This window comes from Colletotrichum higginsianum, chromosome 8 (assembly GCF_001672515.1).
Source record: "Colletotrichum higginsianum IMI 349063 chromosome 8, whole genome shotgun sequence".
Classification (NCBI taxonomy): domain Eukaryota; kingdom Fungi; phylum Ascomycota; class Sordariomycetes; order Glomerellales; family Glomerellaceae; genus Colletotrichum; species Colletotrichum higginsianum.
The window spans coordinates 1,301,999-1,320,948 of NC_030960.1; the positions used below are offsets into that span (position 1 = coordinate 1,301,999).

At 56.7% G+C, this 18,950-nt stretch overlaps 5 protein-coding genes across 5 annotated transcripts; 3 read left to right on the top strand and 2 right to left on the bottom strand.

Annotated features, from left to right (window-relative positions):
* Positions 1-752: 752 nt before the first annotated feature.
* CH63R_11355 (DnaJ domain-containing protein) lies at positions 753-2,178 on the top strand (the record flags this gene model as incomplete). The annotated part of the gene is made up of 3 exons (XM_018306329.1): positions 753-825; positions 900-1,807; positions 1,888-2,178. The coding sequence occupies 3 exons, from the start codon at positions 753-755 to the stop codon at positions 2,176-2,178; spliced, it is 1,272 nt and encodes a 423-aa protein (XP_018153170.1).
* A 1,797-nt stretch (positions 2,179-3,975) lies between these two features.
* CH63R_11356 (integral membrane protein) lies at positions 3,976-6,036 on the top strand (the record flags this gene model as incomplete). The annotated part of the gene is made up of 4 exons (XM_018306330.1): positions 3,976-4,119; positions 4,180-4,284; positions 4,403-5,326; positions 5,437-6,036. The coding sequence occupies 4 exons, from the start codon at positions 3,976-3,978 to the stop codon at positions 6,034-6,036; spliced, it is 1,773 nt and encodes a 590-aa protein (XP_018153171.1).
* Positions 6,037-7,127: 1,091 nt separating this feature from the next.
* CH63R_11357 (uncharacterized protein) lies at positions 7,128-8,012 on the bottom strand (the record flags this gene model as incomplete). The annotated part of the gene is made up of 1 exon (XM_018306331.1): positions 7,128-8,012. One exon carries the CDS (start codon positions 8,010-8,012, stop codon positions 7,128-7,130), a length of 885 nt encoding a protein of 294 aa, XP_018153172.1.
* Positions 8,013-10,629: 2,617 nt separating this feature from the next.
* CH63R_11358 (Proteasome subunit alpha type) lies at positions 10,630-11,793 on the top strand (the record flags this gene model as incomplete). The annotated part of the gene is made up of 3 exons (XM_018306332.1): positions 10,630-10,632; positions 10,771-10,995; positions 11,140-11,793. 3 exons carry the CDS (start codon positions 10,630-10,632, stop codon positions 11,791-11,793), a joined length of 882 nt encoding a protein of 293 aa, XP_018153173.1.
* Positions 11,794-12,447: 654 nt separating this feature from the next.
* Positions 12,448-17,043, bottom strand: CH63R_11359 (Pyruvate carboxylase; the record flags this gene model as incomplete). The annotated part of the gene is made up of 10 exons (XM_018306333.1): positions 12,448-12,555; positions 12,635-13,935; positions 13,990-14,887; positions 14,941-15,786; positions 15,859-15,920; positions 15,986-16,115; positions 16,161-16,192; positions 16,249-16,374; positions 16,419-16,535; positions 16,644-17,043. The coding sequence occupies 10 exons, from the start codon at positions 17,041-17,043 to the stop codon at positions 12,448-12,450; spliced, it is 4,020 nt and encodes a 1,339-aa protein (XP_018153174.1).
* Positions 17,044-18,950: the final 1,907 nt, after the last annotated feature.

Below are 18,950 nucleotides of genomic sequence, written 5' to 3' on the forward strand. Positions count from 1 at the left end.
GTGGTGTCAGGACTAAAGACAGACCACAGGAGGTTGCACCTTCAATCAATGTTTACCTCAGCAGTACCGATTGGCTTACATAAGTTTCAAATGTCAAGTCTGCACAATTAAGGGAGAGGTCTGGATCAGCCTAAGCCCAACATGGTCTGGTGCGATTCATGACGGTGCAAGATTCGAGAATCCCTGCCCGGAACCTTCTGCTTTCAGTTGGGCCCTTTTCTCTTGCAGGCCCAGGGCCCCTGAGATGATACGACCCTTTGGCCATTGCGGCCCCCCCCCCCCCCCCGGCCGAAGCCAGAGAGGCGAAAAAGTTCCCTTGTCCACGGGAAATTCCACCTCATCCAGAGCCTCCCCCAAAGAGACCACATTTCCCAATTACAATTTTTGTGGGAGAAATTTTTCGTTTCTTGTTCACCAGAGACGAGGTGGAATCCTACTGGACGGGGATACTGTCAATTCGAGAAAGCCCATTTGCTGGAATTCCTTGGTGGATAGAAGAAGATAGGGACTGAGAAAGGTACGTGGCCACTGACTGGCAGCTCCATACCCATACCCATTACTCTGTACCCATACCTATTACCCATACCATACCATACCAGCCAGACACAGCTCGAAGCTAACACCTGGCATCCCCAGATTTGATCTTCCTACGCCGACGCACTCCCTTCTCACCCTTCGGCCATTGCGCGCCGCCTCTCCTCGTCTACACTACCTCTCAGGCCTAAGGATCGACCGGGCTCAACACCGCAAACATGAAGTTTAGCAGCATCCTGTCCGTCGGCCTCCTGGTCGTGTCGCCCCTGGCTGCGGCCTGGAGCAAGGAGGGTGAGCACGATGCCCTGCACCCTGCCAGACGTGCAATTTCTCTGCGCAACTCCAGCTAACGACGCGACGCACAGATCGCGAGATTTTCCGCATTCGCGACGAGATCAAGGCCCACGAGGCGAACCCCGACCTGACCTTCTACGAGCTTTTGGGCGTCAAGAACTCGGCCACCATTGACGAGATCACCAAGGCCTATCGCAAGATCTCTCGTACCCTCCATCCGGACAAGGTCCGCCAGCAGCTCATCGCTGAGCGCACCAAGGCCAAGAAGAAGGCCACCAAAGAGCCCGGCGTCAACGTCCAGAAGCCCCCTACCCAGAAGGAGATCAAGTCGGCTGTCAAGATCGCCTCGGATCGCCAGGCTCGTCTGGGTCTCGTGCGCAACATCCTGAGCGGCCCGGACCGCGACCGCTACGACCACTTTTTGAAGAACGGCTTCCCGGCTTGGAAGGGCACCAACTACTACTACAACCGCTACCGGCCCGGCCTGGGCACCGTGCTCTTCGGCGTCTTCCTCGTTGGCGCCGGAGCTTTCCACTACATCGCTCTGTACATGTCTTGGAAGCGCCAGAAGGACTTTGTCGAGCGCTACATCAAGTTCGCCCGCAACGCCGCATGGGGTGACAACCTCAGCATCCCCGGAATCGACACGACCCCGGCGCCCGCCCCCGCCCCGCCCGCCGACGATGAGGAGGGTCCCCAGCAGCCCATGAACCGCAAGCAGCGCCGTATGCAGGAGCAGGTCGCCCGCAGAGAGGCCGCTAAGGAGCGCGGAGGCCGGTCCCGCAAGCCTGTCGCCGCCGCCAGCACCGGCAGCGGCACCGCCACCCCCCGCGAGGCCCCCGTTGTCCAGGCCGGCCCGACCGGCTCCAAGAAGCGCGTTGTGGCCGAGAACGGCAAGATTCTCGTCGTCGATTCCGTCGGAGACGTCTACCTCGAGGAACAGGATGCGGAGGGCAACACGGAGCAGTATCTTCTTGATGTAAGTGTCCCAAAGGAAAAAGAGAGGGAGAAAAAAAACTCCCAAGCCAAGCCTGACAACCACCCACTAACGCCAAATAGCCCAACGAACTGCCTCAACCCACTATCCGAGACACGGCGCTCGTTCGTCTCCCCGTCTGGGCCTACAACCGCACTGTCGGCCGCGTACTTGGCCAGAACCAGGTTGACTTGGAGATCGATACCGAGGACCTGGATTCTGACGATGGCGAAATCCAACACACCCCCAGCTCCGACTCGGCCGCCGATGACTTTGAGCTCCTCGAGAAGTCGACTGATTCTCTGGGCAAGGCTAAAGCTACGGGCGCGCAGACTGGCGGCAAGTCCAACAAGCGCAAGAACAAGAAGCGTTGAGAAAGGATGACGGGCTGGGGAGGGACGTCATTGAGTCAGCTGCCCAACTGTTCCGGTGTCTCCTCGCTGCTGCGACGGGGTTGCGTGACGAGTTAACTGGCCCGAGGAGCGGATGTGCGACTCGAGAGTTGCATGACGCGCACCCTGAGGCTGCGATTGTTTCTCGCGATGCGCGTAGATAATCCATCAATGCAAATTTTGAGTACAAGGAATCAATACGAGACAAGACCATGTTGGCTCCCAACGGCGGATGGTCTCGCTGTGCTACGTGTGTACCAAGTTTGTCCAACAGGGAGGGCATGGAGGGGCTGGGCGCACTCCATTCTGTCACTCCTTCTCCGAGGCCGTTCATCTCTACCGTCTGTGAGCATCGGAGAAAAGTCCCACATTTGGTTCCCGCTTTCCCGCTTCCCGTCAAACAAAGTCACGGCCCTGCGCAAGTGCGTGAGACGTCCACCTGCATCCCCTGATTCCCTGATTCCCTTGCCTTCATCATCTTCAACTCTATTTCGTCCCATGCCCGACTGCATGACGGTTTTGGGTAGGGTTGTTTTCATGTTTCCACGGCGGCTCAGGTCATTGCCGTAGGACCGTCCCGTTGACTAACACCAGAAACAAACATCAAGCAGGTTGACAGATATCTGTCCTGACGGCCAACGGTGACATCAATCATCACGGCGGAGGGATTCCTCTCCCACTTTTTCTTTCTTTTTCTTTATGAACGTCATACCTTAACGGGCTGCCTCCTTTGTAACCGAGTGCCTGGTATGATCTCCCTCTACAACTACCAACCGTTGTCCTGAAACAAAGAGACGCCAACACCACCAAAGAAAAAAAGGGCCACCTGTTCCTGGGCTTATGCCCAAAAGGGACGAGAGCCTTCAGCCAAGTCCTAACCCGCCGCCCTTCTTCTTTCGATCTACCGCTAAGATGGGAAGTGTGCTCGAGCGCGCCGCACAGCAACGCACCGCTCGAGCCGCATGGCCGCCCGGTCCTGAGCCGGTTCCAGCTTCGCGTCCCTGTTCTGCCCGATGGTTTGCTCCTCCTCGACTCTGGACCATGCCTTTAGCGTCTGTTCGCCGGGGACGCCATTCGAGCCGCTAGACGGATGCACTATCCCGATCGAGCACCAGCCTTCGCTTACTCGCGATCCATTCTCGCCGGCGAGGCACGTAGCTAACTATTGCTGTTCACTTAGTCGGCTGTCGCCCTGTCTGGGGTTTTACAAGCTCTCGAGCTGTCCAGACACAAAACACACGAGAGAGAGTTTTCGCCAGTGTACACCCTCCATTGGGCTCATCTCAAGTGCATCCTCAATACCGCGTGGTCACGGAACACAAACCTCTCGCAATTGCATTGAGTGTGTCTAGAGATTGTATTTGGATCGAGATGGATAGGCGGCTCGCGATCACGGTTCCGCCCACAACCGAAGTCTATATTCGAACGGTCGGGCCCAGGTCCGCGGCGCCACAAACCCGGGACGCTATGTTATCCTCATGCTGGCTCGTACTTCGAGATATCAGTCTTACCCCTAAACCTAGCGCGCCACCGTGTCCGTGAGGTGATACTATGTATACCCGGCAACCCCCCCTGAGACCCTGACGGGTCCATCCTCCCCGGTCATCCGCTCTGTTCTCCGGTCTTGTCCCGTCAGCCCGGATCACGATTACTGCACATCCCATTCTGTCGACCCTTCCCTCTACGACGATTCAATGACACCCCCGTCATGATGTCTGGGTGAACACGCAACGAACAAACTGAGGGATTACTTTGGATGCCGTTCTCGTCTACTGAATAATGGAGGATCGCAGCGGGCAAGTGCTGGCCGTGGCGGTCCTCTTCTTCGTACTATGTTGGATCGCCGTCGGCCTGCGCATATACTGCCGCGGCTGGATCATACGCTCGCTCGGCGTTGACGATAAGCTGATGATCGGCCTCATGGTATACGACGCGCCCACCCGGAAACCCTATGGCCGACAGTTAAACTGACCTCAATAACAGCTCATCTTTACCGTCTATCTCATCACTCAGATTCAAGGCGTTCGCTACGGTACAGGTAGACACAGAGTCGACCTCAGCCCTGAAAACTATCGCGATGCTCTCATGGTATGGCCTCTATACCAGCTCTCTCCCTCCCTCCCCCCCCCTCTCTCTCTCTTTCCCCCTCTCCCTCTCTACCTCAAAATGTTTAACCGGACCTGATACTCGCTGACACTGTTCTTAGTATTGGTACATCTGCGAACTACTCTACATCATTTGCTCTTGCCTCCTCAAGATTTCCGTCGGCTGTTTCTTACTTCGCGTCTCCATCCGCCGCACCCACGTATGGATACTCCGCTTTCTCATGCTCGCCACCGTCCTTTTTGGCTCGACGTACTTCTTCATGGTCATGTTCCAGTGCCAACCCGTCTCGACCTTCTGGGAGGAGTCGCCCCGCGTGGAGGGCAAGTGTTTTAGCAACCGTGTCGTTATCATCATGACCTACACTGCCTCCATCTGCAACTGCCTCGCGGACTGGGGCTTTGGAATCCTCCCACTGTTCATCGTCTGGTCGCTCTCACTACCCAAACGTACTAGACTCCTTGCCTTTGGCATCCTGTCCTTCGCCGCCATCGGCTCCGCGGCTACGGTCGTCCGGTCGGTTTACATACCGACCCTCCTCGACGGCGATGACTTCCTATGGGCCACCACCGACATCGCCCTATGGAGCACCGTCGAGCCCGGCATCGGCATCACCGCCGCCTCCATCGCCACCCTACGCCCTTTGTGGCAGCTGATATGGTACCGCACGGGAATGACGTCCCAGGCTCCCCGCGCCATTGCCTGGCGAGAACGCTTCCAGGGCAAGCCGACTTATGTCCGTAGCGATGGATCCGACCCCCGCCAGCACCAGCGACACCCCGTGCCAGACGACGCGCCCCTGGAACAGATCGAGGCCGACATCAATGCCGAGTTTCGGACGGAGGCGTCGCGCGTCAACCGTTCTGAAGACGGCTTCAGCTCGTCGGCAGCAACGCGCCGGAGCGGGCTAAGCAAGACTTTTGACACCTCTCAGGGGAGAAACTACCCGGACGGTGATCGACAGTCCCTGGTCATACCGCGCGAAGACTACAATGGCGGGAAATGGCTGTGTCCTTCCCCACGCGAGGTACACATAATTCAACCCCCCCCCCCTTTAGTTTTCTGCCCACGAATTTTCTCATCACAGGAGGAAGGGTAGGGTTTGATTCAACGATGCTAACATTTATTTCCCCGTAGGGCCAGGAGGGACACGAAATCGAGCTCGATGAGGGCGTCCACATGACGCCGATGGCGAGGACCGCGCGCGCGTCCGCCCCGATGGTGGATTGGTGCTCCCCGCGGATGTCGGCTCTCTCTATGGGCTTCGGACTACCGAGCCGCGACTCAACGCACTCGGCCGCCACCACCTGGGGTTTTGGAAATTGCGACGGCACAGGCAGGTTAAGCAACCAGGGCCTCGGCGACAGCAACCGCAACAACAACAACAGCAACAGCAATAACCACAACAGAGCGAGCCGTCTCAGCAACATCACCCATGTTGACAACATTCGGGACAGCAGGCACACGATGAACACGTACACGAACACTAATACGAACCCGCGCAACAGCAGATTTGACCGGTACAGCCGCACGACGCGGGCGAGCAGTCGCTACACCCGCGGATCGCAGTTCCTGGCGCCGTCGCAACCACCGCCGGCGTTGTCGTCAGAAAACTCCCCGATGCCGACCCAGCCCCCGAACACGTGGCAGGTCAGCGTCCCCACCGGTATGAATTCGGCGCAGTGGCTATCGTCAAGGATGGCAGAGCACCCCGGGTATCCGGGCCGCAGACGGTAGCAGAACGGCGGTGGCGCGGGCATCGGCGCAAAAAAAGGGGCTTGGGGAACACACCGCTTAGCTCACGGCTTCGGCGGTCCTCCGTTGCGATTGTCCCTGGGACGGAGACTGTGGAATCGCCAACTCATGACTGTCTTGTCAATTAAGGATGTTTCTCAGACGCCCATTAACATCAAATATATACCGACGAACATCGACAACACAAAGAAACTCGCTCAACCGGCGTGCCCGTGAGGTACCGTTTCATGACTGATATTGGCGACGATACCCCCGTCTGGCTGCCGCAAGAGAGAGGGTAGTGAGAGAGAGAGAGAGGAGCAACGGCAAGCTACAGATATCAAGGAGTTCACAGGCGTCGTTCATCTAACCAGGGAAGGCCAAAACAGGGGGTCTATCAAAAGGCAAACAGGAACACGGGGAGCAGAGGAAACACCGACACATGTATGATAGCATAGACTTATGTACCGCCAGTATCGCGTTAACAATTCAGGACCCCTAGATACTGCGCAAGCAATCGCGGCCCTTTTGCTCCCGGAGGACAAAATTCAGGGTACACTTGGGTAAAGAATGGCTTTCGGGACCAGTCTTTCTGTCCAAAACACAATGACAAAAGTCACCTATCCACCGAGGGCCCATCGACTGCGAGATACCGCACCAGACAGACAATACGTCAAGTTGAGAACAACAGATATGCCAAGTACAAAGGAGGCATTAAAAAGAGGAGAGGGGTCAATTAATAGAGGAAATACCTCAAGAACCATTGAATGTCGTAGGCACCATCACCTCAGCTCAACATGCCAATGTTCCCTCGCCAACTACCTCATCCTGCGCGAATATCCCAATGTGAAGTTTTTTTTGTAGCTGCTTCGTAGTCCTGTTCATCTCTCATGCGTGCCCAATGGTATCTGGCTAGTTCCTTACTCGTAACGTTCTTGACAAAAGAAATATGCTTTCCAAAGGAGGCAATCCAGCATCATCTTAGTGTCCGCCCATGTGTCTGCCATGCAGTCTAACTCGTGAGAGAAAGAGGTTTCTGCTGCTATGCTGAAAACAATAGAAAAAAGGAAACAAAAATTTGCGGAAAGCTTCCTTCACAAAATCTCCATGGCCTCCATGTTGCCGGCCTGGCCACCAAAGTGCTGGAAAGCGCCGTACTGGTTCTCCATCTGCATCTGCATCTGGATCGCTTGCTCCTTGGCCCAGTCGTCGCCGAACCCCTTGTAGACGGGGTCGGTAGCCGGCTTGTAACCGCCGACGGCGGAGCCATAGTGGGCGTAGTTGTCGTTGGAACGGGCCTCGACCTGCTCCCGCTCGTACTCGCGGCGCATCATCTCTTCGTAGCCAGACATCATGTAGGGCTCGACTTGATGGGAAATGGAGCTCGCCAGCCAGCGACTGTCGTCAGACTGAACTTGGGTGCCGTCAAGGCTCATGACGGCGTTTTGCTGGTGCTGTTGCTGCTGTTGCTGCTCATTCTCCGCCTCCATCCGCTCGTACCGTAGCTTCGCAAGCTGCTCCTCTTGCTCGAGGGTTGTGCTAGTCCATGCGAGCGAGGGGTTGTCTGTGCTCGAGGCGGGCGGCGCAGCACGCCAGATTTCGATCAGGCGCAGCTGATGGGGCTCCTCAGAGATTCGGAAAAGCTGGATCTGAGAAGGGGACAAAACAGAAGGGTTGATGCCATGCTGGCTGAGGACGATCTCGGGAGTCAACTGCTCGGTCTGGGGGGGTTCGGATGAGGGACGCTGAACGGGGACGTCCGGGGCTTGTTGCTGACGAGCGATGTGTGCGGAGTGAGTGTAGTGCTGGGTGATGGAGTAGATGATGGGTGCCGGAGTTGATGCGGGATTGGCGGGGGCGGGGTCGGAGGTCTGATGGAGCTGCTCATCGGGCTTGGGGGGCTGCACTTGGCTCTGGACCTCGGGGTTGAAGGTCAGGTTACGGGAGAAAAGGGTTGCAAGGTCATCTTGAGACTGCATTGTAGGGGCGTAGGAAACCATTGTCCTTTAAGCTTGTCAGTGATTATTCGTGACGGTTGGGACATGGCAGTGTAATTCGCGATACGGCCAACGGTCCATCGCCGACAAAAGCCCGGCGGGGCTCCGAATGGCCGGCCGGTGGGCGCAGGAGTTGAGGGAAGGGGAGACTCGCCTTTGTGGTAGATGGGGTGCTGGGAGATGGAAACCCTAAAATACAAATGAGAGAGAAAAAGCCGCTTCGATAGACCTGTTTGCTGTAGAAGTGAATCTCCTTGCGAGGCAGAGAAGAGAGTGGTCTGCTTTGCTGCCTTGGGGAGGTATTGCTTCTTTGCGCTTGTTTGGTAATCGGGTTCGGAGGCTCGGACAGCGGTAGAAAACAGGAGTGTTTCTTATATTGGCTACTCTATGTACTCTCGAGAGCTTGTTTGTGCGAAGACGAAAAATAAGAGAACACAAGAGAGACTCGAGGAGATGGAGAGAGGAAATATCGAAAGGCAGTCAGTCTGAGGAACAGAAATGGTGAGAGTAGCGATGCTTCGGGTTCGATGGGCTTGTTTCTTGGGCATGAAGACTGCTGCAGTTGGTGACAAGGTTGAGTTGGAGGGTGGATGCAATGCGGATGCAGTGGGATCGGATGGGTTCGTGGTGGGGTGGCGTGTGGCCCGTTGTCTCTGGGGTCGTTACGGCGGCGTCGACGAGGAATCTGGATGAGCGGTCGGAAAGATGGTTGTGCAAAGATCTGAATATCAGGCAGCAAGTCGTGACGTGATTTTGAAAAGGGAAGAAGAACAACAACTAGATTTAGCTAAAACCAGGGCACGGGTTGTGTGCGAATCTGGGCTATATATGGCGGAAGGAGTCACATTCATTTCTCGCAAGTAAGGAAGGAGGGGGACGCAGACGGCGGCAGGAAGGAGGGGGGAGGGGAGGACCTGGCGGGGGGAAATTAGGAAGGAGGGGCAACTAGCGGGCGAGGCCATGACGCAGGACAGGGCACCGTGACGCAGATTCACTGGCCACAGTTCGTCGCTTGTTCAGTTACTACTGAGTTGCTGCCGCTACCGGCCGGTGGAAAGGCGCACTGAACATTTCATTTCAGCACCTCACTGTGGGCTGTGAGCAAATGCAATGCGCATGAGGGAAAATGCCTGCCTAGGAGTGCATCTGTCACATTCACACACACCCACACACATCACCACTTCATCACCACCAACACGGCACCGACCAACGCTAGCCAAGGCGGGCTCCTTTCGTCGGGCCGGAATCTCTGCCTGAACCTGCAGTCGACCCTTGCTTGCTTTTGTGGTTGTCTCGTCCACAATATGGCTCAGCTTTTCTATTTCCTTGAGAAACCACCGGGCAGACAGACCTGACAATTCTGCGAACTAGGTGCCTGGCCTGACATGGAAGATGCGACCCTGGCAGGAAGACGGAGGGCAGCCGGCAGCAAGCGTCAACTTGAAACATATTTCTCTCCCAGATCCCGCGCCTGTCGCCCAATAGGTCCATGACACGATCAGTCCACATGGCTTCTGGAAGACCACGGAGGTGTCAAATGCGTTTCCCGTGACACACTCGAGCCCCCCGGATAGTCGTCATCTGCGCCTTGTTAACTATGTTCTGTCCGGTACCCTCTATAGTCTTACTCCGTCCGAGTGCGAACGATGATGCTGTTGTTCTCTCCTTCTCCCTCTCCCTCTCTCGGGCCTGTTGTACACATTACAGCATGTGATGCCCTTTCCAAGAGTATCCCTAATCTAAGACCACAGGGTCCATCCATCCTCAACATTTTGCCTAGTTTGATTCCCTTCAAGACCGGTTCTCCGGACCAAATCCGATGGTTCTACACCGCTCCTCTTCGAGCCCCCCACCCTATCTCTCATAGACCCAACGCATGTTTCGACAAACTCGTCCGGGCCTGCACTCTTGAGCTTCTGTTTTTGTGCTACCGATATTCAAGATGTGACAAAGTGTAGCGGAATGTTTCGGCAACATTTAGTCGTTGAGCTTCGGAACTTCCGACAGGAACAGCAACAGACGAATATTCTGTTCACCTAGGGCTTCTGTAGAACTGTTGAACATAACCCAGTGCATCGTAAATTGGCAAAATGACTGCCAACAAACTGCCTCTCCTCGTCTTAAGTCCTCCAGCACCTGGCAGCTGCAGCCCACTGCAGGTGCAACGGCGGGATGGTGGGGCAATTCCACCCCTGTTAGCTTTCATGCTCACGATGAAGCTGTCAGCTGCCCCATACAGATTAGATATCGACCATTAAGCCACATCTTCGCACAGCCACATTTATAGAGGTGGCTGATGCTCTCCTTCCTTTCTTGGGTCCACCCCCAGCTCACCCCCTAAGGGCCTGAGGCATGCCTACGTCCAGCCTCGCCCGTCGACCTCACGCAGCAACACGCAGCTCCCGGGTTGCCTGAAGCTCTGATCTCAAGGCCCCAAACCGCATCCCGCCATCGTCATCCACCACCAAAGCTCCCCGACGACCAAACCACTTTCCGCCAACCTGCACTTCATCACGAACTCCTCCCGTTGCCGGCCGTCCTACGCCGTCCATTTGACAACATAACCACGTTTCCCAAATACCCCGAGCTCTAATTCACAATGGTAAGCCTTTCCCTTGCCAGGTACCCGAGAGGAACTATCACCTCTCAGCGACCGGGGTTGTTGGGAGCTACCGCTGCACCCCAATACGTGTCCGAGGCCATGACAATTGCTGATCTTTCCGCCTCTTCTTTCGGATAGACGTCGATAGGCACAGGTTATGACCTGAGCAACTCCATCTTCTCTCCCGACGGCCGCAACTTCCAGGTCGAGTACGCCGTCAAGGCTGTCGAGAACGGTGGCACATCCATCGGCATTCGTTGCAAGGACGGTGTCGTTCTCGCCGTCGAAAAGGTCATCGCCTCGAAGCTATGGAAGCCCAACGCCAACAAGCGTATCGCCACCATTGACAGGCATCTCGGTGCTGTAAGTCGGCCCCTCTCTCAACCAACCACCACATACCCCTCCCTCCTAGATGTCGTCAGGTTTGTGTTTAAGCAATTCAGCCCCAATTGCCCCGTCTTTTCATCACTCGATTTTGTTTCTAGTCACTCAACTCACATCCAAAAGGTCTACTCAGGCATGATTCCCGACGGCCGCCACTTCGTCGACCGCGCCCGCGAAGAAGCCCGCGGCTGGCGCGAGACATTCAAGACCCCCATCTCCACCGCCGACCTCGCAGCTCGCATGGGCGGCTACCTCCAAGCCTACACCCTCTACTCCTCCGTTCGCCCCTTCGGCATCACCGCCATCGTCGGCGGCTTCGACCCCTCGACCGAGTCCCCCGTTGACGGCGAGGTCGGCTCCGGCCCCAAGGTCGGTGCTGGCGGCAAGGACACCTCTAAGAAGCACGGCGGTCCCTTCCTCTACATGATCGAGCCCTCGGGATCCTACTGGGGCTACTACGGCGCCGCCACCGGCAAGGGCCGTCAGGCCGCCAAGGCCGAGCTCGAGAAGCTCGACCTTGCCGAGGGCGGGCTCACCCTCAAGGACGCCGTCAAGGAGGCCGCCCGCATCATCTACGTCGCCCACGATGACAACAAGGACAAGGAATTTGAGCTCGAGATGAGCTGGATCAGCGACATTGACGGCCCTACCAAGGGCCGCCACGAGGAGGTGCCCAAGGACCTGCGCGAGGAGGCAGAGCGGTTAGCAAAGAAGGCGCTCGAGGGTGACGATGACGACGACGAGGACAAGAAGGATGACGACAAGATGGAGGAGTAGATTCTCTGATGACGGGTCGAGGATGACAGGGGCTGAGGCTGGATTGCTCGTGGTAGCAGCCGAGGCACTACGACAGAGAGACGAATCAAAAGATAAAAAAAGATCTGTCAAAACACACACGACGGCAGCCCTGCTTCGGGGTGATATCTTGACGGCTTCTTTTGTGTAATTGTAAAAACACCACGATAAGGGCTATGGCAGCAGCATCATAGACTTATCAGACCGGATTTGGGCACATCAGTTCCCAGGGTTGCGCGTCTTGCGGTGTGCCTACTAACCAACATGACCCTCCACGATAAACTCACTTGAATGGAAAGTGACGAAGGTTCACTGGCGTAGCGAGTACACTTGGTCTTTTGGGTGGCGGCCAGCACCGATTGCGACACAGGGAGCCAGATAGCAGAGGGCCAAGTACGGATGATTGTCCGCCAAACGCTGGAGAGAGGATGAAGGCATTTCGGCAGTTTACTCACCGAACAACGAAGAAAGAGCTCACGACAGTGTTCCTCTTAAACATGCTGATTCATCTCATGTCAGACTACCAGATGGCCCATTTATTCCGTCCTGTGGTTTTCTCGCTAAATACTTGGAATCATAAATAAACAGATAATATAAAAGCAACCGCCGCGCTACCAGCCCGTACCGTTTGTCTAACTAAGCCTTGACAATTCTGCAAACCAGGTCGGAACCGTCGACCGAGTCGCCCTCCTTGACCTGGAGGGTTGCCACCTTGCCGTTGTGCGGCGCCGAGATAACCATTTCCTAGGGGGTTTGAATTAGCAAATGGCACGACAAAGCGGGTTAAAGACCGTGTGATCAACCACACAGGACAAAGACTTACCATCTTCATGGCGCTGAGAACAGCGATGGGGTCACCCTTCTTGACATCGGTGCCCTCCTTGACGCGGAGCTCAACCAGCACACCAGCCATGGGCGCGCCGACTTGGCTCGAGTCGGAGGGGTCAGCCTTGAGACGGCTAACGTTCTCGACCGAGGCCTTGTTGTCGTCGACGGTGACCTGGCGGACCTCACCGTTCATCTCGTAGAACACCTCACGCTGACCGGTGTTCTCGCTGAGAGGGCCGATGGCCAGAAGCTTGAGGATGAGGACCTTGCCCTTCTCAAGCTCGACGTGGAACTCTTCGCCGATCTCGGGACGGGACAAGAAGTACTTTGTGGGAAGGACGGAGAGGTCGCCGTACTTCTGGATGAACTTCTTGTAATCCTCAAAGACCTTAGGGTACATGACGTACGCAGCGATGTCGCACTCGGTGACGGGACCGCCGAACTTCTTGTGCAGCTCGCGCTTGACCTTGACGAAGTCGACAGGCTCGAGGAAGAGACCGGGGCGCTTGTCCAGCTTTCTGCGGCCGCGGAGAGCGTTGGAGCGGAGGGGCTCGGGGAAACCGCCGTACGGCTGACCCATCAAACCCTCAAGGAACTCCAGCACAGAACCGGGGAAGTCGAGCTCACTGGCACGGGCCTTGACATCCTCGGCGGAGAGCTTGTTAGAGACCATGAACTGGGCAAGGTCGCCGACGACCTTGGAGGTAGGCGTGACCTTGACGATATCACCAAGGAGGTCGTTGGCGTGCTCATAGGCCTTCTTGGTCTCGGCCCACTGGGTGCCGAGGCCAAGCTGGGAAGCCTGGAACATCATATTGGTGAGCTGACCACCGGGAATCTCGTGCTCGTACACCTCAGGGTCGGGACCGCTGAGGTGGGCCTCGAAAGGAGAGTAGAGTAGACGCAGCTGGGACCAGTAAGAGTCCAGAGCGCGGACGTGGGCCGGGTTTAGGCCAGTATCGTTGTCACTGCCCTCGAGAGAGGCAATAATGGCGTTGATGCTGGGCTGCGAGGTCATGCCGGACAAGCTATCAGTGGCAGCGTCAACGGCGTCGGCGCCGGCCTTGGCGCAGGCGACCATGGAGGCCACACCCGTGCCGGCGGAGTCGTGGGTGTGGACGTGAATGGGAAGATCGGGATACTTCTTGCGAATAGCACCAATGAGGAGCGTTGCGGCGTGTGGTTTCAGAACACCAGCCATATCCTTGATTCCGAGCACGTGAATGTCGAGCGCGACAAGTTTGTCCACGAGTTCGAGGTAGTAGTCGAGGTTGTACTTCTTCTTGGGGTTCAACACTACATATAAATGGTTAGAAATGGTCATATGAAGTCATGGAAGGGGAAATTCACTATCGCCCGAGTAGCACACGGTACCCTCTACGACACCACCAGCCTTGTGGACGGCCTTGATACCGACCTCGAGTTGGTCGATGTCGTTGAGGGCATCGAAAACGCGGAAGATGTCGACGCCGTTCTTCTTGGCCTGCTCCACAAAGTGGTCGATAGCGTTGTCGGGAAGTGATGAGTAAGCCACACCGTTGGCGCCACGCAGGAGCATCTGGAAGGGGATGTTGGGCACTGCCTTCCTCATGCGGCGCAGACGGTCCCAGGGGTCTTCGTAGAGGAAGCGGTAGGCAACGTCGAAGGTGGCGCCTCCCCAGCACTCCAAACTGTACAGGTTGCTCAGGCCGTGGCTGGTCTCCTTGGCAATGTTGAGCAGGTCGACGGTGCGCACACGGGTGGCCAGCAGGGACTGGTGGGCGTCACGCCAGGTCGTGTCCATGAGCAGCGTGCCCTTGTAGTCGCGGACGGCCTTGGCAAAGGCCTTGGGGCCCTGCTCGAGGATGATCTGCCTCCAGCCCTTCGTGCATGTCTGCGTGACGTCGACCTTGGAGCCATCGTCGTTGAGGAGCTCGGGGAGGATGATGTCGCCCTTGAACTTGGGCTCGCCAATCTGGCCCTTGATGCTGCTGCCGTTGACAGCGACGTCACCGAGGTAAGCAAGGAGCTTCTGCGCGCGGTTCTGACTGCCGATGAGGTCGAACAGCTGGGGCGTGTCGTCGATGAAGGTGGTCCAGCAGTTACCGTCGATGAAGGTGGGGTGGGTGAGCAACGAGGCGAGGAAGGGGATGTTGGTCTTGACACCGCGGATACGGAATTCGACCAGGGCACGGAGGACCTTTCTCCGGGCAATCTCGTATGTAGAACCGTGGCAAGTGCACTTGACGAGCATGGAATCGTAGAACGGCTGTTGGTTTTCGCATTAGCAATTGTCATAGTTCTTGGGGCAGATAGCAGTACCGTGATCACGGCGCCGGCGAAGCCGTTACCACCGTCGAGACGGACTCCGTTGCCACCGGCGGAACGGTAGACCTCGATCTTGCCCGTGTCGGGCTGGAAGCCCTTGGAGGGGTCTTCGGTGGTGATTCTGCACTGGATGGCGAAACCTCTGGTGGAGATGCGGTCCTGCGTCAGGCCGAGCTGCTGCAGGGTGGCGCCAGCAGCGATCTGGATCTGGGCGGCGACGATGTCGATGCCGGTGATCTCCTCGGTGATGGTATGCTCGACCTGGATACGGGGGTTGATCTCAATGAAGTAGTACCTGTTCTGCTGGTCGACGAGGAACTCGGCAGTACCGGCGTTGCGGTAGTTGACCGACTTGGCCAGCCTGACGGCGTCGTTGAGGATGGCATCGCGAACATCGGAGGGGAGGTCCTTGGCGGGGGCGATCTCGACGACCTTCTGGTGACGGCGCTGGACGGAGCAGTCACGCTCGTACAGGTGGACAATATTGCCGTGGTTGTCACCGAGGAGCTGGACCTCGATGTGCTTGGGCTTGTCGAGAAATCTCTCGACGAAGACGGTTCCGTTGCCAAAGGCAGACTTGGCCTCGGAGGTGGCTCTCTCGAAGGACTCCTTCAGGCTCTCCTGCTCGCGGACGACACGCATACCGCGGCCACCACCACCGTAGGCAGCCTTGATGATGATGGGGAAACCATATTGATCGGTGAAGCCCTTGACTTCCTCAAAGGTAGCGACAGCGCCTTCGGTACCGGGGACGACGGGGACGTTGGCGGCGATGGCGAGCTTTCGGGCGGAGACCTTGTCACCGAGCGAGTCGATGACATCGGCAGAGGGGCCGACGAACTAGAAAGCGCACGGCGAGTCAGTTGGCGTCGTCAGATTTTAGGGGGATTTCTGCGGCGGCATATGTCTTACAATCAGGCCGGCCTTCTCGACGTTGCGAGCGAACTCGGCGTTTTCTGAGAGAAATCCGTATCCTTTTGGCGGTGTATTAGTGGGCGAACTATTAAGTAGAGGGTCAAGATTAGACGCTGTTCCTTACCAGGGTGGACCATTTGCGCGCCGTGCTCGACGGCGATTTTGATGATCTCGTCTCCAGCGAGATAAGCACCGACCGGGGTGTACTGGCCGCGCTTGCCAATGACGTATGCCTCGTCGGCCTCTGTGGAACACTGGTCAGAAAAGAACAGAGGGGGCGGGCTGCAATACGGGCTTACTCTGTCTGTGCATGGAGAGACGGTCCTCATAACTGCGAGGGTCAGCATGCGACGTTCGCGCGTCGGGTTCAGACGACATGTGATTTACCTGAAGACTGCGATGGTGTGCAGTGACAGCTCATGGGCCTGAGAAAGTCAGCGCTGGGTCTCGGGCCACAGTAGCGGGGAGGCAATGATGGTGAAGGGCAATGGGACAACTTACGGTTCTGAAGATCTAGACGCGACCGAAAGTAAGCATGACTGATTCCGGAGCATCACCTTGGGCTGGGACGAGGTTCGAGAGGACATACACGAATGGCTGAATGACGGTTAGTCTGCCGTGAGTCAGGGGTTCGGTTGAACGGAGGCACTTACGAATTTCACCACGGTTGGCAACTATACACATAGAAAGGACATCAGATCAGCATTTGTTTTGGTTTGGCGAAGGCGACACGAGAAGCTGCAGAGAGATCCCGACGACACGAAAGGACGGATCGCACTCACCCAGAATCTTCTTCAGGTGCATGATGCTCGAGTTGGCGCGGATGTGGTGGATGGTCTGGGGGTCCTTCTGGACCTCCTCAACGTCGCCCTCCTCGAAGACATCGTTGAAAGTAACGGCCGTTTGGGCCATGATGGGCAGTTGTGAGTGTGAGGGTTTGGAGGGGGAGGAGAGAGAAGCAGCGGGAACCGGAAGAGATTCAGGAGCTTCAGCGGTCCCTAGTAGGTATTTATTTGTACGGGCCGAGGAGTAGGAGGAGGAGGAGGAGGAGGAGCAGTAGAAAGCTGTTGAGGTCTCAGCTGCGAGACAGTTGCGTCGGCTGTTCGGTTGGCGGGGTTGGTTCAGCAGCTGGTTTTGGGACCGATCTGGTTTGGGACTGGACTGGCTCGGTGGGGTGTACATACGGGTATCTGCCAGGTTGCTTAAACCCCAAGCTTTTACGCAAGTCTGGTCCAGGGGGGCCGATTCGGAGGTACCGCTGGGTTTGGACTTTTGCTGCGGCCTGTCTTCCAGGGCCAGGGGGGAGTGATATGAGCCGAAGGCCGAACTATTGCTACTGTTGCCGTGGTGGGCTGAGAAGCACGAGCCGAACGGGGGGATTCGATTTGACACGGGGAAGGCTTTCTGCTTCGATGACAGGCGAGCGCAGCTCTTCTCTCTCTATTACACCCGTCCGACCGAGAGAGAGGAAGGGAGGTGGATATCGGTGGTGGGGGAGAGGAGGAAGAGGGGCGGTATTCTGCACACACTATGACGGCGGTGGATGTGAGTGGTATCTGATTGTATGTATGTGAGCGCCGACGACGAAGCAGTAGCAAACAGCTGACGGCAACAAGGGAGCTAGGAGAAAATGGGAGAGCAAGAGGACGAGCAGAGGAAAAGAGCAGAGAAGGAGGGACCGGACGAACTGGAAGCTCGAGGGATGAGGGGATTTATGCTATCTGGGAGCACTGGTCACTGGTCAGGGCCAAAGGTAAAACGGTCCATCGACTTTTTTGGCGACTCATCTGCCCTTGGCTCTTTCGGTGATCACAGTCACAGTCACAGTCACAGTCAACGACACAGGGCATGGGATTCTTCATCTGTATCCATCCGTAGCTCCTCGGTGGTTGTAGGTACACCCCGGGCTAGCCCATGCCTGGAGTCGGTGTCGTGAAGAGAAGGACGCGACGATGGAGTTGAACCGACCTCTCCGCGGGGCATTTGCTGTGTGAGTTTGTGACTGACTGACTGGACTGGCACCCCTCGTCGTCATGAAGGAGGGGACCTTGTCTCTAGCTCGCTAGCGCAAAAGTAAGGCGAATCGCCAGGGCCACTTGTACCCAGGTACTTGGTATCGCGAGGTGGGAGACGCAGCGAGCTGTGCTGGATGGGCTGGTGAGACAGCGTAGATTTGGGTGTGTTTGGGTTGGTTTGGACGAGGAAAAAGAGGCGGATAACGGTGGTTGGCGACATCACAGTAAGGATAGAAGAGGAGGAGCCTGGAGGGGCGAGTGACGATGGCGAAACAGGTACCGATGTACACGATACAAGATACAAGATACAATATACGTGGGGCTGTCCTGTTTGGGAGCTGTCCTGGGCTGTAGACGGGGAGCTTAGGCCACTCTGCGATTGAAGATGCCGCACCACTCAAAACACGCATGCCGCTTTGTCGCGGCGAGCTGCCAGAGTGGGAGGGGAAGAGGAGGAGAGGGGGGAAGGAAAACACCGAGGAAAAGACAAGACTGGTCCGTCGATCCATCCGCTGCGCAGCGAAATGTCTCGCCGGCATTCGGCTTCTGACACTCGTCTGCCATGTATCTCTCCCATGCCATGTATCCCATGTCTGCATGTCTCCCACCTGACCGACGATGAACAGGAATGGGGCATGGCTAAATCACACTTTTGTCACTGCCAATCTACTGCCGCTGCAGTCCATATCATCTTGTTGCCGGTCTTGGCATCGAGATGCTGCACTGCCATCCGCACGCACTATACTTCTCCGGCGACAGACTGGCAGTCATCTCCAAGCTGCCAAAAGGCTGGCCACAGACAGACACGGCGATGGTTGTAGGTCAGTGCTGTCATTAGGCGTTCAAGGAGGACCCAGTCAGGCCAAGGGTCAAGGAACATGCAGCAGGTAGCGCCCATGTGAAGCCCCATGGATGCCAACCTGAGATGCTGCTACCTCTTGGCTTTGCAATGCCCCCGAGAAAGAAACCAGAGTGAGGCCGAGAGACCGGGGGCCCTGAGAATAGGAATAGCAGCAGAGCCCCCTCCCCCATCGCCTTGACCGCGCCCTCCTGAGACGGTGTTTGGTGAGGATG